Raw genomic sequence first — 24,058 nt, 5'->3', positions numbered from 1 at the left:
TTGGGGTAGATAAGGAAAGCTTGAACTGTACGACGGTGGGAATTCCGACTCCGAACGTGGATAATCAACTTCAGCTAGGACAGATATTTGTTCAGGAGGGCTGGCGGGGGGAGATGTTTCTGCGTAGATGACGGGGGCTGGGGGACCTGAGGGATACCTAGGTGGAGTGATGATGGGTACTTTCGGCCAACTTGACTGCTCATCTCACAGTAGCAACGCGTTCGCCCTTTATCGTCGTGTTCCCCGATCGCATTCGTCCCTTTTGAAAGGTAAGATAACGAGCGTGAGTACTTGATGCTGTCTTATGAGCCTTATAGCCTGTACTATTCTAAGGGCATGCGTTCATAGCAAAGACTGGATGCATCACTGACCTTGGAGAGAGTCTGGTCCGGTCTTCTACGATACATCAAGAGCTTCGTGGCATACTTCTTATCCTTGGGCTCGCACGAAGCATAATCATTTGTGGATTTAGCAGCAACGGCGGGGAACAGTTCGGTTCGCCAAGAGCTCTAAGCCCAGCTCATATTTCCAGAGCCAATAAAGCATCTTTCAGTGTAGTGCTCCTGCGTTTCTACATGACGACTTGGCATAAAATGAGGTTATTGTCAAATGAATGCAAGAAGCTGACCGCGCATCACATCGGACGGGTGACGACGGGGAACGGGTCGAGCTTCATTTGATCGAGGGAGCTTTGGAACCAATGTGATAAGGTAGAGGTAATGATCATTTATTGAAACCACGGTCGTTTCTACTTGTTCGTCGTCTGTCCGATCGGGGTGACAGATACGTTATGGAAACGGGATTCAGTACAGCAACAGGCGCTGCGTTCGGCTTTCTTTCTTTTCATTATTAAGAGGATAAGGAGTCGATAGGATCAAGGCTCAGGAGAAAGATAAATAAGAAGGGAGATTACCGCCTTTCATGTTGCTCCTCATTGTCCTTTCTGACAAGTACGGTGGCTCAGAGAGGTGCGCTTGGGCTTGCCACTACGTGTCGCATAGGAATCTATATAATTGATCTATGAAGCAAGTCCATCTCTTTTCTATGTGCTGTAAAGTAACTGATGTAGGCACTGTTAATAATGCCTAAGTCAAGCTATAGGGACTGTCATCCAGCAGAAAGAGTTCTAACACTAATAGTGGTCTCACATGTCATTCAAGTTGTTTGTTGGTCCTATTCTGATCCGACTGAACGGCACCACAGGCTCTAAGCATGATGTGCTACCAGCCGGTACCCAGAGCTTTAAGCATACGTTAGACAGGTGAGTTTGTTATTTCTCGTTTGAACTTGACAGAGTTACTCATGTACAAAAGGACGAGGGATGATGAACATGGCAGGGTTTAGAGGTCTTCACGCACGTTGGAGGCGTTCACATTAGAGAACATATTGATTGATAACAGGATTGTCATCACGCATCCCCAGTTTCCGCCGCTCTGACGAGCTCCTAAAAATGCATACCAAAGCAAGCGACGATTCTGTCGTTCAGGTGATCTGTCAAGCTGGAACCAGGTCAGAGCCTCGTTAGTGCCCAAGCTTTTGCCTGATCTTTTACAGTGCCTTGGACTAAAATCGACGTTGGGCTCGACATCGCTCGTATTATTCGAGCGATGAAGGCATATAAGAAAACACATCTCGCCGGAATACCTCCAATAGTCGCGCATGGACCGGCGGTACCCGCACGTCTGCGTGGGAAACACATCGGATGAGGAGAGTGGTCTCCCATGTCGCCATAGTAGCAGGGGCACGATGAATCTAACAAGATAAACATAGCAACACTAGCCATACGTATCTAGCGTTCTCACTATTCCTTACTTTCGTATGTATTCGTAAACGAAGATGATCGGAATGCGAGCCGGGTGATAAAGTTTGATATGGATCTCTACTAGTATTCCTACTCGCCTTACAGTTCGGACATATCGTGAACGAATGCGTTAACGCAAAATAAGTAAAGAGCGTGATGGATTTTTCGCCCTGGCTTACTTAGCTTTTAGCATTCCCCAAATATATGGACATGTGACTTCGGTGGTGCCAAGATGCTGTATGCGGGAAGCTTCTCGCCCAGTCTCCAGATTCCCAGGACGAGCACAGCCAGAAGATATTATCACGAAACTGAATGGCCATTAGACAGCTTTTATACAAAGAACGTTCGGTGACTTCGTGACCCTTTGACGATTTCCTGTCAAAGACCCAATTGCCTTGAGAGCTATTGTACTTCTTATCCAAAGGGAAGAAGGACATCGAGGCGAATTAAGGCAAATACTTCATCGATCCTTTTCAGGCAAACATAATCTATTAATTCCATAGGGACCTTCCGGCCGGAAGGTATAACCAAGGCCAGATGCTCAATGCCAGATATCCGTCTGACCCAACCACTCCTCTTCGGCTGTATAAAGGAACATTGAGTAAATGGATTTCGACAATGACTACGACACGATGACGCGCGCCTGAAGCAATTGAGCTGTTCAGGTCCTGAAGAAACATCAAGCTATTCAATGGATTATCTAGTCCTACTATCTCGGACTTTTATTCGAGGGAGTTCGTGGAAACAGGCCCATCCTCAAAGGCAGTGATGTATAGTTCGATCGCCAGAGTCAGGGCAACATCCCATTCGTTCGTGAGCCAGCGCTGACAATTGCAATACAGTCACAGAGATATTCTACCAAATCTCTCGGTGTGGCTGGATTCTCTGGCACAACGCGCGACAATCCATCTCATTATAAACTGAGGTGTCGAGGGACGTTTCGGTCCCAATAATCGATGACTAAGCATCTCACCACTCGGGATCGCAGTATCAAAACACCAAAACACATCACGAAGGCACTTGAAAAAAAAACATCACCAACAAAATCAATTCACATAGCATAAGGTTTCACCCTCCGGCTCCGGTGCTGAATTGGGGCTACATCTCTTGGTGCTCATGCTGGGAATCGGACTCGGTCGCTTAGCCAGCCTGTCGTCGAGTAGGCTGGTTGGCGTAATTAATTGTTGACCATTAACCATTCCACCATTCAAGCCACAACTTGACCTGACCTCCGACCAAGAGTGCGCCTGCTGTGCTGATGACAGAAATGGAATTGACCTGACCTCTGTAGGGTGGCAGCCTTATCACCTGTCCATCAAGGTGTTTTCCACCTTTGGTGAGGGCCACATGGAGAGGCTGCACATCTTCTTCATACCATCGCCAGCAGCGGATGGACACAATGAAAATGAAAAGGGTGAAAATCAAAAATTGCCACAGCGATGGCCCCGAAGGACAATCGAGAGAGGTCTACTCCGCGATGTGCAATGCAGGCATCCCTCTCTGCGGTCCGGATTTCTTGATCCCCAGACCGCCCATGAAGGTAAGTATGAAGAAGAGGAAAAGGCAAAAACAAGCAAAGGCGAGGAGGAGGTCGAGCTTATATAGGCGCCCCAGGAGGAGTGGGTGTGGGGACTGAGGCCACCATTTCCAATGTTCCGTGCAAGGGTGGAGCTTTGGGAACAAACCAATGAAAGAGCACAAACAGAGGAGCTGCCTGCCACAGCGGAGATGAGTCCGGATCAATTCCGGAGCTTCCAGCAACCACAGGAACCGCCATCAGCAACCTACTTTATTCTGGGCACACAATTTCCCATCGAGGTTGGGTACTTCGAATGCAGAAGTGAACCGTTCGCTTTTGTTTGAAGGAAACATTTAGTATGATATCTTGGTAAGGCCAGTGCTTGAGATGCCTACGCCATATTGAAGGCGGTCTTCCTGCATTTTCCCTTGCATTTTTTTCAGCCGCACGTCTCAACTTCGTAGATGCACAAAGTGAGCAATGCTATCCCTGCACACAGACTTTCCTTCCCGGTGCATGACCACTATGGACAACTCGCTTTCATCCTTTCAAGACCCGAGGTGTCAGGTAGACATTCAACCCGCCCTTCTCCCACAGAATATAGACTTTTGTCTCGGTGTACCATTTCTGGGTCTCGGCGGCTGGTCGTAAGTCGAAGTTCCAGATCAGCCTCGCCAAAATCAACCTCATCTCGGCATAGGCAAGACTAGATCAACATCGGTCAGCGAGGTTTCCTTAAGACGATGGCTTCCTCATCTAAGCCGTGAAGCACGTCTGAGGGTTACTAACTTCTTCCCAATGCAGTTGCGAGGACCGACGGAGAATGGCTGCAGAGCCTGCCTTGCATCATTTGCAAACCGTGGGTCGCCCAAGAATCGCTCGGGGATGAACTCCTCCGGCAAAGCAAAGTGATCGGGGTTATGGTAAAGTGACCAGTGCCAGACGTCCACGACAGTCTAGAACGTACGATTCTCAAAGTCAGCGCATACATAACCTCTCACAACCCCATAACCCAGACGCTGGGGAAAGAACTTACATCTTGCGGAATAAACTCGCCCAGAATCGTATCGCCGCCTTCGCCAATGGCCCGCGGGCTGGGACCCGGCACTGGCGGGAATATTCGCAGGCTCTCGTCCAACACAGCCAAGAGATACGGCAAGTTCTGCACGCTGAGCATGTTGATCTCGTCCTCCGTCATGAACGCCGACCGGACTTCATCGTTTAGCTTGGCTAATACGCGCGGGTTGCAGGCGAGAAAGTACGTTGCCGCTGTCAGCAGCGTGGCCGTCGTTTCGGAGCCGGCGATGATGAGGACCATGGCGTTGGAAGTCATCTCCTCGAACGACATGGTCTGGATTCGTGAATACATCATCAGCCTACAGCACCCAGAAGAAGAAACCTGCATCTGAAGACCTAGACACGAAAAGTGGCCACACGTACCTGTCCTGCTGACTCTGACTTCCTGATCATCGCATCGATGAAATCAGGCCGGCTCTTCCCAAGCTCCAACCTCTTTCGTACCTTTTCCCTCGACAGCTCCCGGTTCTGAGCGTACTTGTTCATCAGTTCCCTAGGAAGCGTGAACATGAGAAGCGGCTTCAGCCATGGCAGACGCCGGAAACTCGTCAACATGGCCATGTTCTTGATACTCTTGAAGATGAGGTCCACCCAGGGGTGATACGTGCTGTCCTCAAGACACCCAAAGGGCTCCCCAAACGCCAAATCGCCAATAACGTCAAACGTGGTGAAATTGAACCACTTCTCCACATTTACCGTCTCCTCGCCACCCCGCGATGCTGCCCGCAGCTTCTCAAAGAGGGTGTCGACGTACCCCTTGATAATAGGCTGCTGCGCAAGCATCGACTGCGCAGAGAACCCGTGCGCCAGCGCCCTGCGGAAGCGGCTGTGATCACCGCGCTCGGAGCCGATGATGTTATCGCGGTTCGGCAGGGCGTTGACGGGGTCCTTTCCGTTCTCGCCGGTGTAGCTCTTGCGGTGGCCGCGGAGCTCCTGCATGCCGTCTGGGTGGTTGATGGATAGGTGGTTGGGGCCTACCCGCACGATGGGGCCGTATCTCTGATGGAGTTTCAAGATTTTGAGGTGGCAGGTGCCGGCGATGAAGTCGCGGACGTAGGGGATGGAAGAGATTGACCATAATTTGGGGCCGGGGAATCTGCGGAGGGGATTGAGGTAGAGCTGGTAGGCGGCGTATCCTAAAAAGTATGCGAGGATCTGGTGACGGTGGGTGAGTGTTGATCGTTGATGCCCCGCCTAGTAGACAGCTGTGCTTGCTCATGGAATTTGTGACAAACATGGGCATCTGACTTACAAAGCTAGATGCTGCGACTGGTAAGACCAGTATCAACGACCACCGGGCCTCGCTGAGGCTGAAGAATTGCAGCATATTGTTTCCTAGGTCTAAAGATGGGCTTGAAGGACACAAATTGATGCCCAGTCATATTGGGGAATCGGCCGAACAGCCTCTTTATAAAAACCCTCTACGTTTTGTGCTTCCATGCAAACATGATATCACTACACACACCCTTTCCAAGTCGCCTCGAGCCTGGTCATCGGCATTCACTCGCCCGCACCCCCGATTCCGTCCCCATTAGCAAGCGAGCCCCTCTCATTCGTCGCAGGATAACAAAGGTCCTTAGCTCCATGTAACCGTAACATGTTATACTGTTTCACGACGATCTCTCGACTTCAAAGTCGGTGCGGCGATCCCATCCTGTGTTTTCCCCAGAGTTCGGCCGATATTGCCATGCCCGAACCCCGCCAGCTCCAAGAGGAGCGGACTACTCCGTTGCAGAACGTGCTTTCGGGCGGCCGTTCTACGAGCCCCGGGGCCGAAAAGATTGCCTTGGTTTCCGATTAACAATGTTCGTATCTTCTCATTCAGTTCCATTTCAGTCAGAAGATTTCAGAAGTGGTGAACTGTGATTGGGTTGGTCTCTGAAAGTGTCCTCGAATTTTACCGTCTTGCGTGTTCCGGTAAACCTTGCAGATGACATTTTCGGGTCCGTAGGGCGTAGAACGACATGTATTATTGCACTCACCCAGGATCGGTTGAACTCTGTCACTCGTGCTTACGGTGGTTGACTTCCTATTCCGACATCATCTTGTGTCTCTCGCGAGGGAGATATCCATCCATATTAGCATTCGCCTTGCATCCATTTGCTGGGTATTCCGGGCTTCGGCTTCATAGACATGACTAAGACCGACTTGGGACCTTCGAGTTCCAGGTTGCGGGCCACACTCCTGTGTAATGCTTGTACAAATATGTTAGAGTGTACCCCTAAAAGACGTCGTTATTGTTTCGGTATAAAGGACGAAGGTTTGGCAGATTGGCAAGCTGATGCCGTCTCGACGATGGTGTGGTGGTAAACCAGGATTAGGTTGGATGAACCTCACTCGTTCGTGCTCGACGAAATTCAAAAACACCATGTACAAGCTCAGATTTGGGGTTTACCGAGGGCAAAGATGTCATAAGTGCGTGCATTCCTGCTCGTGTCTAGGACCAAAAGAAATTGAGCCTCGCGACGAGGGCAAAATGACAGGATCGACCGCGGTTCGAACGCGGGGCCTGGCGATAACTGCATGGAACTGCAATCGCCCGCTCTACCACTGAGCTATCGATCCTACTCAGTTGATGACAAATTAGGGACATCAAAACACCTAAGCAGGTAAGCAGCCACAGTTGCTCCAACATCTCGTCCGGCGCCTCCATCACAATCGCAGCTTTCCTTCCATCGTTGGGAGTTCGTCATGGTTTGATAATGGCGTTGTGGATGATGGCATAGTATACAAGCCGAGTATATTCCCAAAGTTCCCTGGTTCTAGATGCCCCGTCATTCATGCCGTATTAAGTCACGTAATTTGCTATATCGTGAAAACGAAGAGCTTTGGGCTGCATGTTGACTCGCAACTGTGCTTCATTTTCATTCATGCATCCGGATGACGATTGTGAATGCCTACTGTGGAAAGTCTTGGTTGTGACTTTTGTTGGTGACTGAACACTACGTTTGTATCCCCTCAATCTTTCAGCGACCAACTTTGACTGTCACCTCGTAGGTTGATCTGAGTCTTGAGTGTGGTCAAAGAGATGATCATAGTTCACTGATTCGCTTACAGCCTTTCTCAGCTTCATTCCATCTGGTTCACCCAGGCACCTCAGGTATTGTCCTCAAGTTTGGAGTGTATCCGTGACTCAACGACTCAAAGTGTGGATTTCCCCCCATCTGGGAAAGGCAGAGCCATGGATATGAAGTCGGCGAAGCACGCTATCAATCTCAGAGTCTCTCATCTGCGATACCTTACTCCATGTCCAACTATTAGGTAAACGACAACCGCTTCAGTCATAAACACAAACCGTGAAGTACGAATGCACCCCAAAGCGGGGTCATAGCAGTTGCGTTTCCCCAATCTCCCCCAGTGAACCCTGAACATGTTGAACTGAGCCAGCCGGGTAGCGGCGGCCTCCGGTAGATGTTAGCGTTGCAGCACACCCCTGGCACTGGTGCATTCCGCCTGCGACAGGTGCAGCTGCAGCAGCTCTCCCCCGAATCTGGACCGCCCGACCACTGGGGTCTGCACCTCAGACTCCTCAGTTGGGGGAAAAGTGGATCCCGAGCTCCATCGGCGGTGGAATTGAACCTCACTTCGTTGCTCACCACGGAGACTCTGACTGCATTCCTTCTTACAACCTCTTCTCTTCTTGATACTACTTCATCCTGCTGCCATATAGACAACTTGAAAAGCTTCACTTCGTCACTGGGAATCTCACAATCTCACAGATTTGATACAAGACTGGAAGATAGTAGCACGAATCGGTTACACCTCTAGAAAGCTGTTACCCCTCCTCACCCCGCCATCTTCAACCTCACTCTCAACCTTCACCTCGAATCCGAAGGCAGCCCATCATGACGACAAGATACAGGGTAGAGTGTAAGCAGAAAATTTTGCCATCTGTTCATTAGACGAACTCATTGACTAACGCTCGTACAGACGCTCTCAAGACCCACAGAAGAGATCAGTTCATAGGTACGGCAGCACCTGCCAAGCTCATTGAGTCTCATGACAAGTGTCCAGAGGTTCTCACGATAGTTTCGCCAACAACAGACCTCTTACTCAAGGGAAACCTTGAAGAGCGACGGTGGTCAATATTCTAGCCGGCAGCGAAGTCGCGGTCCTGATGCCCCCTAGCTCATCATTGTCGGCCACCTCCCAATATCCAAAGCCTACCAAGCTCTTCCGTCACATAACAACCAGCTAATCCTCACCTCCAGAATGGATCAAAGGTCTCCTGGCAGTCCCCTTCGTCCTCTACTCCCAGCCAACCGGCGTCTTCGACACTAGAGCGACGAGCATAGCCCGTATGGCAGAGGAATCCCACCGCCGTTACGCCGAAATCTTTCGCGACGTCGAGCACATGATTGACGACCACAGTAAGCTTCTTCCAATCTCATCTCACTGACTTCACCCCATCCACTTGTTACCCCTACAAACTACGTTGTCAGACTAACACACCAATAGTAACCCGTCAAGACGAAGACCTCCCCTCAAAACTGAAAATGCTCGTTCCCTCGGCAGGGCCCTTCTTCACCCGCCTCCCCCTCGAAGCGGCCTTCACCCTCATGGACGCAAAACGCCTCATCTCCTCCCGCCGCTACGTCTCCCCTTCCTTCAACGACGTCCGCCTCATCCTCAACGCCGCCCAGATCCTCGCCGTCACCAGTCCCAGTCCCGGCAGTCCTAGCTCCAGCCCATCCCCCTCCTCCACCACCACCACCCTCCAACTCGCAACCTTTGACGGAGACGTAACCCTCTACGATGACGGCGAATCCCTCCTGCCCACCTCCCCCCTTATCCCCCGCCTCCTCTCCCTCCTCCGCCGCGACATCAAAATCGGCATTGTCACAGCAGCAGGCTACACCACAGCAGACCGCTACTACGACCGCCTCCATGGCCTCCTCGACGCAATCGCCGCCTCCCCCGACCTGTCCCCCTCCCAAAAGGCCTCCATCGTCATCATGGGCGGCGAAGCAAACTACCTCTTCGAATACGATCCATCCTCCCCGCACCTTTTGAGCCCCGTACCGCAAGAGCAATGGCTCACCCCCGAAATGGCATCCTGGTCCGCCGCCGACATTTCCGCGCTCCTCGACGTCGCAGAGGGCGCCCTGCTCGAGTGCATCCGCACCCTCAACCTCCCCGCTACGCTCCTCCGCAAAGACCGCGCCGTCGGCATCGTGGCAACCGACCCGGCCGTCCGCATCCCGCGCGAGTCCCTCGAGGAAACCGTCCTCGTCGTCCAAAAGATTCTCGAGCTTTCTGCGCTAGGCTCACCCGCCCAAGCAGCCGGCCACAGAACAATCGCGCCCACGTCCTCCGCCGACGCAAAGGAGTCCTCCTCAACCACCCGTCGCCGCGTCCCCTTTTGCGCCTTCAACGGAGGCCGCGACGTCTTCGTCGACATTGGCGACAAGTCGTGGGGCGTGACCGTCTGCCAGCGCTGGTTCGCCGCCAAAGCGGGACACCCGGAAACCCCCATCGCTGGCGAGAAGACGCTGCACATTGGTGACCAGTTCCTCAGTGCGGGCAGCAACGACTTCAAGGCGCGGAGCGTGGGTACCACGGCGTGGATCGCGAGTCCAGGAGAGACGGGCGAGCTTTTGGATGATTTGATTGCGAGGATTTGAAACGACGACAAAATCGATGGAAAAGCGTAAATGAGGAGAGTGGTTGCCTTGTACGAAGTTGCCCCCTCCCCCCCTTGGCTGCGTAATACCAGCCGCCCAACCCCCGCCCGATCCCCTGGCGAGCCTTGAAGCCGTGCAAATGCTGTTAAAAAAAATAGGTTTGTCAAGCTCAAGCCGTCGTCTTCGGTATTAGGAAAGGGGTCAGTGGGGGAGTATCAGTCACTGCCCAATTCATCATCAACGCTCATCTCCGAAAGGAGGTGGATCATCAATGACCTGCTGCGTAACTGTGTATTGCAGCCCTTTTTCTCAATGTGCTTGGATCCTTGATCTAAACAACACCCGCCAATTTACTTGTATCGCTGGGAGGACGGATGGCTGAAAAGGGAGAAGGGAAGGGAACATGAGGAGGGAACATGCATATCATGAGCTATATCGACATCAAATTTGATACCATCGTTCTTTGAGACAAGCACTGAACTAGTTGACTTTTTATATTTATAATCACTTATAGTAATTCTGCTACGCTAGTCCTCAAGAGTCACAGACATGATGCTGACGGTGGACAATGTATGCGTTGACAAAATAACGGTCAATGACCGTAATAGCAATGTTGAATTCTTGTTCGGCTATGCCTATACATTGCTTCTTGCAACCAACTTCCTGAAACCACGCACTGGTCCATCTAGTTGTTGCATTGTCAATTTGCTAATGGGGGTCTAGGGATCAACTCCCACTTGCCTCCCATCTACGACGTCCATCGCGTCGGGTTCTCCCTACTTCTTTCTCCGCTAATTCCTAGGCGTATGCGCCTCCATCGACACCGTATCCATTTAAAAACAACCAAGCCAATTCGTGAGAAGGAATTCCAATCCTCCGGGGGTATTGTGCATTTTTGTGTAAACACCGTGAAATCCGTTCCATGAAAAAAATCGAGTGATGCTGCTCCGTGGAGCGTTGAGGGAACCGTTCCCGTCATCCTGTCTATCGCCGGGGAATTGAAAAGCAAGCCGCCCACCATGTGGGAATATACATAGGAAAGAGGTGAAGGGGTTGGTCTATTGTGAAAAGACAAAGCCAAGTGAGTGTAGAAAGTCCACAACTTTGTACAGAGAGGCGGATGCTCGTATGTGCAGAATGGGATCGGAAATTATGAAAAGTCTATGCGCGGGTTTCGGCTGTAGTGTTGGGGAGAGCTGGCTCCTGCGAAGAAGAGTGTCGTAAGTTAATTCTGCGAGGTTCAGAACATGGCGCCCAAGGGAGCTCCAAAGTTGGTGCTCTGCTTAAGCTTGAGCGGAATGTCAATTTCCTCGAGCTTGCTCTGCGATCCGGAGATGTCGTCTCTATCGGAGGAAGAAGCCCTGTCGCTGGTCGAACCCTTGTCACTGGCGGCATCTGTGTCCACCTTTGCTACGTAAAGGTTCTCTTTCGCTTCCAGAGGCTCTTCGACGAGTTCCGGGGTTGGCGCTTTCATGCAAGTCGGGACGGCATCGGCGCCGCTGCTCACGTCTTCGAGCTTTTCGGACAGACGCTTGAAGAAGATTTCGTCATGAGCAGGGATATTGCGAACCATTAGGGGGCCCTTCAGGGCAACGTCGTCTGCCGCCTCCAACGTGGGAAGGGGCTCTTCGGTACCGCCGTAAACGTCATCCTGAAGATCGGATGAGTCTGCTCTGGCCCTGACATCATAGAGCGTTGCCGGGTTCGAGCTCATGTCCGTCGGTGCCAGAGTCGGTGTAGAGCCTCCACTACCGTCAGCGACTGTCGCAACTTCTGTGCCAGGAGCTGTTCCAAGGACGGAGAGAGAATGGCTGGGCGTGTGGCCGGCGTGCATGACGAGTCTGGCGGGCTCGGGGGCGGCGAGTACCTCGAGGGTGTGTTCCTGGGTAGGGCTGCGCCTGGACTTGCCAGATTCTCCCGGCGGGGAAACGGCTCTGGAAGAGTTCTTTGAGTTTTCCGGAGGGGTCATGCCAGAGTCGATGAATGTGCTCTTTTGAATGGCGGGTGCCTTGAGGGGGACGCCCTCGAGCTGAGGGTTGATGATTTGAATGTCGACAATGGGAACGGGCTCCTCGTCCTTGGGAGAGCCGAGGAAGTCGACGGGATCGGCGGTAGTGGGCTGCATGTTGGGGTTGAGTGGGATGAATGGCGAAGACTCTGGTTGCCTGGAGGGAGAAATCCGGGAACTACCAGGACTAATAAAGTGAGATCGGATCTGGGCTGGCGAGACGGAGGCTGAGGCAGAGCCATTGGTTGGCCTCCGCTGTCCAGTGCCGTTCGAGAGGCCGAACCGCGCGTCATTGGGTTGCGAGGAGAATCCTGGGAAAGAAAGTTCAGTGGAGCCGTCGGCCCCACCTCGCGTTCCTGTTCCTGGAATTGCAACAGTGACGCCGGCGACTTTGCCCGCCTTCTCTAGCTCGGCCCTTTGCAGCGCACCTTGCAGTCGAATCTTGTCATTGTCGATCGCTGCAACTTGTTCTTTGAGGCGGCGGATCTGCTCCGTCAGGTCGTTCCTTTCAGCATCCCATGCAAGACGCTCGTCTTCCATAATCATCCGCTCCTCCTTGTATACTTCCTCGATACGTTCGCGGTTGGCTTCCATGTACTTGCGCTCGGCTTCCCACGCCTCACGGATTCGCGCATTTTGCTGGGCAAGCCGTTTAATGATTTGTGCAGACGCAGGCGCCGAGGCTGCATCGGCAGAGACTGATCGTGGGTGAGGCATTCCGTTCGGGGAGACTCTGGCCGTCGACGCAAATGTGGAGGGGTTATGGCCGTTGAAATGTTCGAACTGAGCCGGCGAAACGACTCTTGGTATTTGATCGTTCGCAATCGTCTCTCTGATACCGTTTATGCCGTTGACGCCGTTGGGAAGTAAATGGGGTGAAAGAAGGCTTTGCGTTTGCGGCGGATAGCGCACGGCGCCGGATGATTGGGGAGAGTAAATAGAGTTGCCCGTGGCACTCGCCGTCGTGGTCGATCTATTGTCGAAGTAACAGGAGCTCGCCATTCGATTGAGTGACAATGGAGAAATGACGGCAGAGGGCGGCATGTTGGGATCGTGGTCGGTAAAGGCCGATGGCAGGAAAGAGTCGGAGGCGAACATGATTAAGACTCTTGAGAAAGAAGGAGGCAGTCGGGGTTTGAGACCCAGGTAAGGAGCATCAACACCGGTGGTGGGATGAATGTCTTGGGGGGGCTTGCCCGCAGGGAGTGAGCGATGCGCAGTGGCAGCGTGCGTGCAGGAGGGATGACGCAAAAGCTGTTGGATGGCTTGTTAGCGCAATTGCTCTCTCAGGGCGAGCGCCTCTTCGTGCCTTGGTCTTGGGGTACCTCGGCCGTGGGATACTCTTGGGGGATGGTGAATTCCACAGCGAGGTATGCAAAAGAGCGAGGCCGGATTGGAACTTACCTAGCAATCAATTCGTCGGGATTCCGCCCTGGGGAGAATGTCGAGATAGAAAGATTCGCGTAGTGGGCGTGTTCTGGTTATCTGGTTTGGTGGCGGAGAGTCGTCCGTTCCTTGAGTGAATCAGGAACAAGTGCTCCACTAGAGTACGAGTGTTGTATTCGTAGGTGTGTATGTGTGTGTGTGTGTGTTTACTTGTACGGTTCGGATGCAAGGTACCGGCTTCAATAGCGTCCAGGTGTGTATCGAGGGAGAAAGGTTGGTGGTGAGTCGAATTCGCGATCCAGATCACGGCATGACCAGCCCGACGCATGAAGGTTGTTTCCTTGTTGGGAGCTTTTGAGTCGCGAGGGAGAGGATGAAGTAGAAGACGGAGGACGGGGGGAAGGGCGGCGATGGGGTGGTTATTGTAAAATGGGATGAGAGTTGCGGATGTGTGTACTTCGTACCTCAGGTGCACCGTAGCGGAGAAAGACCTGAAGGACGACGACAGGCAAGAGGTGACCGGGGCGACGAATAAGAGAACCTTGGGCAAGTACTGCAAGGTAAGGTACTTGATGGTCAGCCGGACAGAGGTGAATTTCGGAGGTTGTCTAGCGGGTGGGTGAAGTATCCGTACCAACCAGGGCAGTGACCGATTCCAGAGCGGGTTCTTGGGTGGATGTGCCGGTGAGATGAGAGTAATCGGTACCGCACCGTATTGCGGGCACAAATACTGCGGCCTGTGACTTTGCTGTACTTTTCTCCGTACGATTACTGTGAGGTATCTGTAGGGAAGGTAGGTGCAGAGGTTGGGCTGGACTGCCTGCCTTGGGTTGGTAGGTACTACTGTACTACTCCGTAGGGAGTACGTATTCGTAGGTGAGGTGCACGAGTGTGGAAACTGTGGACTTGAACGACTGGGGGTAGCAGGGTAATAATGGGGAAATTCAGCAATTCAATTGCTTCGGTAGGGCGGCGCCAGCGGTAACTCCCATGCCCGATCCGCCTTTTATTCTCTCCGTCTCCAATGTCTGTCGCTCTCGTGACACGCGATCAGCCGGGGGAGAAGGGGTTGTCGGGCGTCTGTGTGTGTGTGTGTGTGGGTGGGTATTCGTACGAAGAAGCATGGGCGGACAGAAAGCAGATCAAGGGCTGGCGTTGATTTGGGGGCGAAGGAAGAGGAGGAGAGGAAGCAGATGGAGCTGGACGAGTTCGGACTGTGTCTGTCTGGTACGGAGTACGAAGGCCCTTGAGCCTTTGATGGGGTTGCTCTTGAGTGGTAGTCCTTGAGCTTGAAGAATGCCAATAAAAGATCTGCCTGAGTGTCGTGAGAGGGAGACGGGATGTGCAGCCGTCGCCAAACGGAAGGGATTGCCTCGAAGCCGAATGCCCCTGTTCCTGCAACCTGCGCCTGTTCCTTTTCAGCTGGACCCTGAAGCTTCAACAGCCCCGATGCGGGATAGAGAGGCGCGCTGTGGTGCTGAATTTGTCCGTCGGCACAGCAGACGAGATTTGACAGCTCAACGAATGACCATCTGACAGGGGAACGGCACAACAAACGGACGGGATGCAGGCAAAGTTGGGGGAAAGCGCGCCAACGCGGAGGAAAGGGTCGTGGTTAATTGGTGGCAATATCGTCTTGGTCTACTTGCTTCCCTAAGGTCTAGGACTCTGGCGGTAGGGGGGGGGGGGGAAGAGATGGACAAGAGATGGACCTGGGACCAAAAAAAAAAAGTTCTAGACAGGCTCTAGACGAGAAGAAGGAAAGTGAAGACACACAATGTCGGGTTGTCGGTCCAGTAAAGCGGTAATTGGAGAGTTGAGGGGAAGGAAGATGGAGTAGCCGGGGAAGTTTGTCGGTAAGCAAGCAGCCGTCGTGAAGCGCGAGGGAAAAGAAAGGCGGGAAGGAAAGTCCAAGGCAACAAAGAGAATGGTCCAGAACAAGAGAGGAATCACATGGCCATCAAAGGGAAAGAAACAATGGAAGATTCGGGACTCTAAACTCTACCCAGACTCTAGAGGTATTCCGGATCCAAAGTTCAGGCCGATTGGCGCTTGGAAGGGCAGAAAGGGAAACAGGCTAAAATGGGACAACCCGAGCAATAACACTTTGATACTCTATTCGCAATGAAACCTCATTTGATCCCTTGAAGACTTGACATGAGCTCCGATGGGAATTGCGGCATTGTCCACTCCTGATGGCCATGTTCCTTACCTTTACACGTGTACCGAGTCGGGTAGCACCTTGCCCATCTCAGGGTCCTCCACACCCATTTCCCATCTAGCCCCCTGCCCCCCTTCCAAGACGTCCAAGGGCAATCCGTACCTGCCTTACTTTTACTTTGCAACTCCGAAAGTATCTCTGCACAGTAAAGTTCCCGCACTTGCCTGTGGAAGGGGCGGGAGATGAGGAAAGACGACAGAAGTGTGTGCTTCAGGATTCCCGAACGCGCAAGGTGACGCCTGCCTACCTACCAAACATCCCAAGCTCGTTTCATCTTTTGCTTCTCAGCCCAGTTGTTCAAACGGTACAAGTCACTCTCCCACGAATACCTAGGGCTGTCGATCTACAGGCTTGCATTCACCAATTTCACCAACATCTGTACAAGGTGATGTCTGGAATTCCTTGCCAAATACCACATGCTTAACCAAAGATAAGAACTCTCGGATCATATGGTCCTGTGCTCCATGTCTCTTGATCGCATCATGTATAATCAATAGCCACCAGATCGTGGCTCATTGAGCACAAGACGGTCGTCGAGGGCACCGCTCAGGTACCAACGTCCCGGATCACCACACCACACACACGAGTACACGTTGCTGCTGCTGTCGTCCCAAACTCAGCTCAGCACAGGATGCAGGGGGAGCTTTCCCTGGGCGCAGCATTGGATCGAGCTGTTGTTTGGGTTCCAATCGGAGAGGGACGGCTTCGGGCCGCCAGGTTTGACTGATGATTCGACTGACTCTTCTTTGCCTCCATGTCCACGTTGCGCCGGAGCCATGCTTCAGATTGAGGTACAAGGAACCAAAAGCCAAAAGATGATGGAAACAGGCGCATCAACGCTGTCCTTGCTCTTTCTCTCTCTCTCACCCCTCTTCTCTTGTCTCCCCCTTTCTTGACACGTGAAAGGGGGCCGGCCAACGTTTGTCTGCTTTGTGTCTTTCCCTTGATACCCGTGCCACTCAATGCACCGTCGACTTCTCGCAGTACGTACCTTTGCTATTTCACTGACATTGTTAGCTCGAAACGCCTGAACGGGAGCTGCCCTGATCTGCCCTGATCTGCGTCTACCTGAAGTGTTTGGCAGCAGGAGGTCGCAGTCCGGTTCAGCTCGGACGTATGTACCTGCTTCATTGTCCCGCAGCATCTCAACACTCATCGAGGTCACAAAGATACCTACGGCGATACAGCGAGGCAAGGAGGAGGAAGAGAGTACGTATTCGGAGATCCTGACCTATGAGATGCCTGCCCTCCCTGAATGACCATCGTGCCAGAGACGCGGAACCGTTCCTGGCGCTCCTGCTGCCGCTCTCTGCCCTGATGGATGATCGAGATACGTACTTATACGTACCTTTTCTGTCCCGTCGAGACGTTAGTCCGGGGCGATAAGATGCCGACCCGTCTTTTTGGTTTGCAATTATTGGATCACTTCCTATTGGATCGGCCTTATTCAACTTGCCCACAGAGGGGGTGAGGGGCGGAGGGTCGTGCCTGTCCATCGTTGGAAGTATGTGATATTCCTAGTTCAAAGAGTGAACGGAAAGATTGACAGACTCGGAGAGCAACTTCTGACTTGTATCTTCACAGGTGATTTCTCTCTTTACTGGGCAACAGCGCGACCATTCCTCGTTACCGTATCTTAGCTAAGGACAGCCAGGACACGTATCTCTCCTTCATCTCATGCCAGACACCTCGCAAACCATCTTGACCACACGCAAACACTCGCCTGCGGATACAACATCTTCAAGGACAAACATTGACCCTCTCGCCCTGTGCTGACTCCAGCTCCCCAGCTCCTCCAGGGCTAATCCCAACGTGGTTCTGGCTAGACAATTCTCAGGAATACGGAAAACTCGCTAATCCCATACCGATACTACGGGCCATCTTCCCCGTCTACCCGGCCGTGTCTGGCCGCGACAAAGGGAACGGGAGCCACGCACGCAGCACCGGGCGACACCCTCAGTTTCACTCAAAGGTCCCGGGGTCCAGGCTCGTCAAGACCGCTCGCTCAAGGTCCATATGGCACTGTCCAGTACCCATACAATGCTTTGCCGCTATTCTGGAGATGCGAGAAAACAACAGGCGAACCGACGAGAAAACGTAGCCCGTGGCAAAGGAGCCTGGTATTGCTGAGTTGGCACTGCAGTCGCGGCTTGCGAAAGCTACCTTGTACAGTAACAGCATAGTGGAGACTGACAGCACTCACAGTGACACGCAGATGCAAGCAGCAAGGGGAAACCTGAGAGCTTGTTCTGCTTGCGGTTCTCGCTCAGCTTTCATACCATGACTCACAAAAGCCAGCAAACGACCTCCCACGCATTGCAAATGCACTCTGAGATCTTGCGGCCTTGTGTTGCACTTGAACCCGGATCGCTTGCTCGAGACTTGCGACGAAACGGACGGCAGCGGGAACGGCAACGGGATCGGGAACGGCACCTCTGCCGTATAATCCACGCCCTACATCGATGTCTACCGTGTAATGGCCCGTCGACGGATCCTCCCTACAGTACTCCGTAACAGATCTATGGATACCACCTCACGTTTCGTTCCAGAATATCTGAAAGGAACCCGCAGCCCATATCTGTACAATGCGGCGGACCGTAGGCGATGGCTGCAGGTCCCAACATCGGTGACACCCAACCGCCGCGTTGGCCAGCCTTCGCTCTTGTGCCTAAATTATCAGCCCGCGCCTGCCACTCCCACCGCTCGTCAACGCCGCCGGATCTGGATCGGAGTGCAGGAACCACATTATTTCCTGGCGCTGTCAGCTGTCACCGGTGCCTCTTGGCCAGTTGGGCTTGACTGCTGAGGACCTGAGACGATTGGGGGCGGTGTAAGCCCTTTGACGGTCGAGAGCTTATTCTCGGTCAGGTTCCAGTCCAGGACCACACCGCTGACGGGCCAATCGATGCGTCTCTCGGAACATTTTCCCTCGCTCAATCGATCGGGCCTTTTCCGAATTACACGATCCACCGTTTTTGTGCCCACCTCTACAACGTATTCAGAAGACAGCAAACCAGCCACGCCAGCTTAACAGGTTTCCGTTGTAGATGCTCTAGTCAGGTCGTTCCGCGGTACCCGTTTTGTTGAAGAAAAGAATGGAAGCTCCGGTTTCAAGCATCAATCTAATTCCAGCGCGGTCTCCCGGCTGCTTGACGTCGCAATCGTCCCATGCCCTGTCATCACGTCGCTATTTTTTGCCTTGAGGCTTAGTTTGCAACAAGATACTTTGCTTGATCACACTCCATGCCTGCCAATTGGTCGCTGGCTGACTGGCTGACTAACCTCGGGTGGACATGGCCCATCCTTTGAAGCACTTTCTTCGGTACTTGGCCCCGAGCTCCAGCCACGCAGGCTATGGACGAATAATTCAAGACCAAGTGGCGCGGAGGCGACAGAAATAATCCTCACCAGAGAGGAACTGATTCTCATCTGCAAGAGAAAAAACCAGGGCTGTGGATCAGCATGTCATCACAGTTGCCTCACTTGCGGCGTCCTGACTCGTTAAGTCCGGTGACTCCCGCTCTTCGTCACGGGACGCCTCCGGGCTTTCAACCCCGAATTCTGGGCCCCGAACCGTCGCCGGTCCCTATCTCTGTGTCTCTGCTCCGGAACGCAGGCCGCAGGACGCCTCGGCAACCACGGCAGTCTGTCGGCCCTATTTTCCTCAATCCGGTGGCATTTCGCGTCCCACTATTGCCTTGTCAGAGACTGATCTGATGGAACAGGATCTGCGAGATGTGGTCCCCTTCTAGAGCCCACCTAGAACGTTTGCTGCGGCGCCGTCGTGCTCTGGCGTGCCTGGCTCTCAGGAGACAAGAAAACTGGTGTCGAAGCCCCCCACCCCTGTATTGCTCGCGTCATACTCGGTGAGACTGCTTGGACAGAAACTTTTTGACTACAGACGCATCTCAGCCCTGGCTTATCAAGCCCTGCTCGTTCGATTCTAGGAGCCTCCTCTATTTCCTCGCTCGGCGTAAATGTTATTCGTCGGCCAAGCCACATGTGTGGTGCTGGTAACACTTCGTTTTCAGAATACCGCCGTTAACTGCCCGGTTGACGTCACCAATGCCTGTTGACAGAGAGAATACCGCGAGCGATGCTCCTTCGTGTCCATGGATTGCCTTGATGAGATTTTTGTCCAGCGCTACTTTGCCATCCCAACCTCGAAGGTTTTTAGGTGGGATTTCTTAGAGACCCGTCGGATATCGTGACCCATGGCATTGCATATTCACACGGCACTAACGCAGGGCCAAACGACTGGCCGGGCAACTTCGCCTATGCACTGATTCTGGCGCTGGGCTTTTAGGTTCTTCTGCTGCTGCCCAAATCGCAACGGTCTTTATTCGTACAGACCAAAAAGCGATCGTAGTGGGGTTGAAGGGTTGGCGAGGGGAGAAAAAGTCGACAGACAGATTTCTCTACTTTTGCTTCACCGACTTATCTGACATCCTAGCCCCTCAACCAACCTCCTCTCTAGAAACTGGCCTGCGGTTCCAGACCTGCATCGTGGGTACCCCGCTTTCCGCCAGCTCATGTTTTTGACCTTGCTGTCGACCAGCCTTTGCTATGCCGTAGAGGTTCTAGTTAGTGAGCCTGAATTCAGTGACTCTGATCGGTTTCTGGAGGTGAGGGTTCCTTCGGGCAGCAATGTTAGCTAAGCGACGGGAGGGGAGAGTAAGATGGTGACGGCGCGGTTTGTGCTTGAGGTATTGGTGTTGGCCCCTTTTGAGAGGAAGGCGGTGAGTTATTGGTTGCATGCTGAGAGGATGAGTTGGTTCGGTGATGGTGTGTTTACTCCCCCTCTGTGGGATGTCTACCTGCCTCTTGGGAAGTCAACATTTTGGTAGGGGGGTATCTACTCCCTTTGTGGCCTCTAATCGACGATGCGAAGACGTGAACTATGAATGGGTATTGTTCGTATTATTTTGTTTTACGTCTTGGGACACTTGAATTGACGTGTCTGGAGTTAAGTGGGATTGTCTGGGCTCGCATTATACCTTGGTCTTTTGAGAAGTCCTCTTCATGTTAGAGGTGAGAGAGCAGAGGTATGCAGATGCTTGATTGCGAGTCTGCTTTGGCTCAACGATGGATATCTGCGTATCGTTAAGAGCCGCATACTCTCCATCGAACTTGTGCTTGGTAGCGATGCTGTTCGTGACTTTGTCTTGAAGAATATGTCTCCGCGAGTTGGTTTGTAGCTGCGAGAGTTGCGACCTGGTCGCTCCATTCTGCTTGGTCGGCGTTTGAAGGTCGGTATTTCCGAGAAGCTTTGGGGATACTTGAGCGGTATCGGACATGTGAAGTTCTGTATAAAGTGTGAAGTGTGGTCAGGTTCTACTATGGGATAGGTTTTGATTTTGTTTCGGGAAGTAACCCTTTTTTTGCGTAGTTCTAGTCAGTCATGGATATGGGCAGCTCGAGGCATGTAAGATTCGGTTTCCACTCCGTTAGTTCACGGTAAAGTTGCGCCGACTTGTTTAACCTTTGAAGACGAGGCTCGTACTACCGTCAAGTCTTTCTGTCTTAGTTCATCGTTTGTGATATGGATGTGGCCATGTAGAGATGAATGTTGTGAAAGAAGCTAGGATAAATGCATGGTCTGGAGAAAGGGGATCATTGTGACCGAGAGACTTGCGCACTTTTCGCTGATCTGACTACGCTGGGCGATAATTACAACAGAACGGATTGGATGGTAAAAAACGAGCTCGACTAGGCGTGTTTCTGAAGGCTGTCTTCATCGTTGCCGTCCTGGACGTCAACCTTGAGCATGGATGTGGCGATAGTTGCTTGAAAAGACTGAGCCACGCATGACGCGCGCATTGTCACTAAGTCTCGGTGCGGAAACTTGGGGGGTTTTAAAGAGCAGTCCGTGGCTTTGCGGGGGCTACTGACGCTGGTGTTCGTGGTTCGCGGTATGGAGTATCACTTCGGAGAGGATCAGGAACATGCTTCGAGAATTTGAGAATCGATAGACTTGGTGAGGCCGTTGATTACCTCATGGTGAGATCCTCGAATGGGAGTTACAGCTAGACCTGAGTCTACTCTAGACGAGGGAGGGATGCATGGGAGTTGGTGCTTTCTTTGTCGGTTGTGCATGCCGGGCTGCCTCCTCTGTGTAGCTTTGTCCGGATCATGGTATGCCGTGTCCGTTGGTCACCAGGGTCTCTAATGTGTCGAAGATGGCTATTTTCAGCTTGCATTTGGATGGATGTCTATTGGGGGACAAAATCGCGGTACTAAGATACTCCTGGCTCTTTCCTACAGCCGAATTCTGGTAGGATAGAGATGTACGATTCAATGAGAGGGAGAGTTGTCACCCTACGTGTATGCCGATACTGTCGATGAGGCCTGACTTAGTTCTATCCCTTATCAACGTACCTGAACTCGCCCATTCTGAACACGATTTTTTCCCCCACGTCTTGGCCAGGGATCAAGGGGGAGTTCTGCTCCCGAGTTAGCGACCAAAGAGTCAGAAGCAGAGTATTCAAATGCCATAGGAGTAGGAACACGCGTGGGTGAGGTAGTACGGCGTAGTCTCAGAGGTCTGGGAAGATATCAAACTTCTGTATGTTGTAGCCTACCAGGAGGTCTCTTTGATATCGTCGGTCTACAGCGCTCCCATGGCAGTTCCTCGCTCGTAGGCTGAGTACTCTGGGTCTTACAGCCTCTTGGCTTCATTCACATCACGAAGAGCCTGATAATGGCGACTTGGTCCTAAAATTTCCTGCTGCCTCATGACTGGAAGGAGCTATGCACCTTGCTTCGTCTTACCTGTCTGTTGCCAATGTACCCCTATCTAAGGCACTTGAATCGGCCAAGAGACCTGCCCAGAGCAAGCCCTGAGTCCAGAAGCTCCAATACCCAACATGTTCCAGTGCTGGCATGTTTGGTTACCTGTCAAGCGTTATCGTGTGCCTCGCAGACTCATGTTGTGCATTATGTGCCTTAAACCTGACCCCCCGGCTGTCTTCCTCTCGCCTGGAGTATTCGGTCAATATTAAACTGGATAGGAAGACAAGTGAAAGCTATCGGCCTGCCGTACCGAGATAGATCTATTCGGTTTGGCCAGACTATCTTCGTAGCATAGCGGTGTACCACGATAGAATCCTCATGGCCGTAATGGCTAGTATCTCACTACGGAGAGCTTCGGCGGGAGGTACGTCCGTCGATCTCGCTGTTTCTATGGACCGGCTGCTTTTCCTATATCCTGTCTACTTCGATCCTTCTGTAAGTGTCGTGAGCTGCCTGTGGCCTCTCCTGGGCCGTTGTAGCCTCCTTTTTGTGATGAGTGCGACGTCTCACTTCGTCGTCGTTACGATGTAGCGAGCCGTACGGAAAGTTTTGGTTGAAGATCTACGATCTGCTCTGGGCTCTTCAAGTTCTCTGCACTGGGTTGATGATGTGCATCATTAACATGAAGGATAGGTGTCGGCCTGTTTAGAGGATTGATATTTTTCCACCGGCGGCTTGGTATGATCTGGTCGACCTTAGTTTCCAGCTTCTTTATATGTGATAATGAACCATGACAAGTGGGTGGTATGACTGTCCCATCAATTGATGTCACATCGTGGGTCTCGTCCGTCTCTGATTCGTCTCTTGATGGTGTTCTCACCAGGTTTAAAACCGCCGGGGTAATTAATTCGGTTTTCTAAATATCCTGAGTGGGGAGTAGGCTACTCGGTATAAGAGGCAGAGCCTCCTATCAGGATTGTCTTGGTCTTCACGGCAACATGTCTGCCCTCTCAGGTACTTCTAGGCTGAGATCTCGGTATGAATTTGTATTTTGGCTATACCGCCCCAAACTTCATCGTCAGCCCTACATATCAAGTTTACTAGGACAATAGGATGCCTCAACCGCACGACGACCACTTCCACCACTACCACCATTGTTGTTGTCCGCAGCATCATACGAGCCACGTATAGAATAAGCGCATCGGGCACCATAGGACTACCACACACACTCAGCGCAGGCACCGTTCTAATAGTACGGGAGGCGAGTGTAGTTACGGAATCGAGTATTGCCACGAGCACACTTCTACGGGCAGTCTTGTACGACGCGTCCTCGAGGCTGGACAAGCACAGCTCTGAAGTATCCTTCCCGCGGATAATACGAGCTAAGAGGAAAGAGACCTAGATTCAACGCTACTTAGCTTCCACTCTCACTGCTAAGGGAGTATTCATCATGTATCAAACACTGAAGACGGGGGATTGTGAGCTGTTAGTTACCATTGCAAATCTGCTCCTAGACCTTAGCTCTGGTAATGGAGACCCTACACCATCCCCAGAACACACTCGGTCCCTTTAGAATGTAGACCCGCGCCTGGACATGGCAGCCCAGTCCTCATTTCTGTGAGAAGCAAATGATAGCCGCTCTACGCAGACGTGGCCACTGTACCGGGTTGAGTACTTGATGATGGTGATG

The 24,058-nt window shown here is 52.3% G+C and overlaps 5 protein-coding genes and 1 non-coding gene across 6 annotated transcripts; 1 reads left to right on the top strand and 5 right to left on the bottom strand.

Annotated features, from left to right (window-relative positions):
• Positions 1-1,409: 1,409 nt before the first annotated feature.
• On the bottom strand, positions 1,410-1,881 carry BDP55DRAFT_241823 (uncharacterized protein). Its single transcript, XM_060566219.1, has one exon. It carries the CDS (start codon positions 1,781-1,783, stop codon positions 1,511-1,513), a length of 273 nt encoding a protein of 90 aa, XP_060426622.1. The 5' UTR covers positions 1,784-1,881; the 3' UTR covers positions 1,410-1,510.
• A 1,979-nt stretch (positions 1,882-3,860) lies between these two features.
• On the bottom strand, positions 3,861-5,724 carry BDP55DRAFT_731133 (cytochrome P450; the record flags this gene model as incomplete). Its single annotated transcript, XM_060579775.1, has 5 exons — positions 3,861-4,026; positions 4,110-4,276; positions 4,357-4,671; positions 4,761-5,552; positions 5,650-5,724. 5 exons carry the CDS (start codon positions 5,722-5,724, stop codon positions 3,861-3,863), a joined length of 1,515 nt encoding a protein of 504 aa, XP_060426621.1.
• Positions 5,725-6,878: 1,154 nt separating this feature from the next.
• BDP55DRAFT_t253 lies at positions 6,879-6,962 on the bottom strand. The gene has a single exon. It is a non-coding gene; the product is annotated as a tRNA-Cys (tRNA).
• A 990-nt stretch (positions 6,963-7,952) lies between these two features.
• Positions 7,953-10,511, top strand: BDP55DRAFT_672103 (IMP-specific 5'-nucleotidase). The gene is made up of 4 exons (XM_060575503.1): positions 7,953-8,267; positions 8,328-8,363; positions 8,609-8,767; positions 8,856-10,511. Exons 1-4 carry the CDS (start codon positions 8,243-8,245, stop codon positions 10,019-10,021), a joined length of 1,386 nt encoding a protein of 461 aa, XP_060426620.1. The 5' UTR covers positions 7,953-8,242; the 3' UTR covers positions 10,022-10,511.
• Positions 10,512-11,261: 750 nt separating this feature from the next.
• Positions 11,262-13,127, bottom strand: BDP55DRAFT_557827 (uncharacterized protein; the record flags this gene model as incomplete). Its single annotated transcript, XM_060569734.1, has 1 exon — positions 11,262-13,127. The coding sequence occupies one exon, from the start codon at positions 13,125-13,127 to the stop codon at positions 11,262-11,264; it is 1,866 nt and encodes a 621-aa protein (XP_060426619.1).
• An 8,639-nt stretch (positions 13,128-21,766) lies between these two features.
• Positions 21,767-22,520, bottom strand: BDP55DRAFT_634642 (uncharacterized protein; the record flags this gene model as incomplete). The annotated part of the gene is made up of 3 exons (XM_060572689.1): positions 21,767-21,907; positions 22,015-22,180; positions 22,408-22,520. The coding sequence occupies 3 exons, from the start codon at positions 22,518-22,520 to the stop codon at positions 21,767-21,769; spliced, it is 420 nt and encodes a 139-aa protein (XP_060426618.1).
• Between the last annotated feature and the right edge of the window lie 1,538 nt (positions 22,521-24,058).

Source organism: Colletotrichum godetiae, assembly GCF_030913485.1.
Source record: "Colletotrichum godetiae strain CBS 193.32 chromosome Unknown BDP55scaffold_36, whole genome shotgun sequence".
NCBI classification, from domain to species: domain Eukaryota; kingdom Fungi; phylum Ascomycota; class Sordariomycetes; order Glomerellales; family Glomerellaceae; genus Colletotrichum; species Colletotrichum godetiae.
Note: the sequence above shows the minus strand (reverse complement) of the source record. Positions and strands in the feature narration are given on the sequence as shown.

Coding starts and splice junctions, on each gene's coding strand:
- BDP55DRAFT_241823 (XM_060566219.1), bottom strand. CDS start 1,783: ATGGCTAGTGTTGCTATGTTTATCTTGTTAGATTCATCGTGCCCCTGC.
- BDP55DRAFT_672103 (XM_060575503.1), top strand. CDS start 8,243: ATGACGACAAGATACAGGGTAGAGT. Junction 8,268..8,327: donor GACAAGATACAGGGTAGAGT/GTAAGCAGAAAA, acceptor ACGCTCGTACAG/ACGCTCTCAAGACCCACAGA. Junction 8,768..8,855: donor GCACATGATTGACGACCACA/GTAAGCTTCTTC, acceptor ACACACCAATAG/TAACCCGTCAAGACGAAGAC.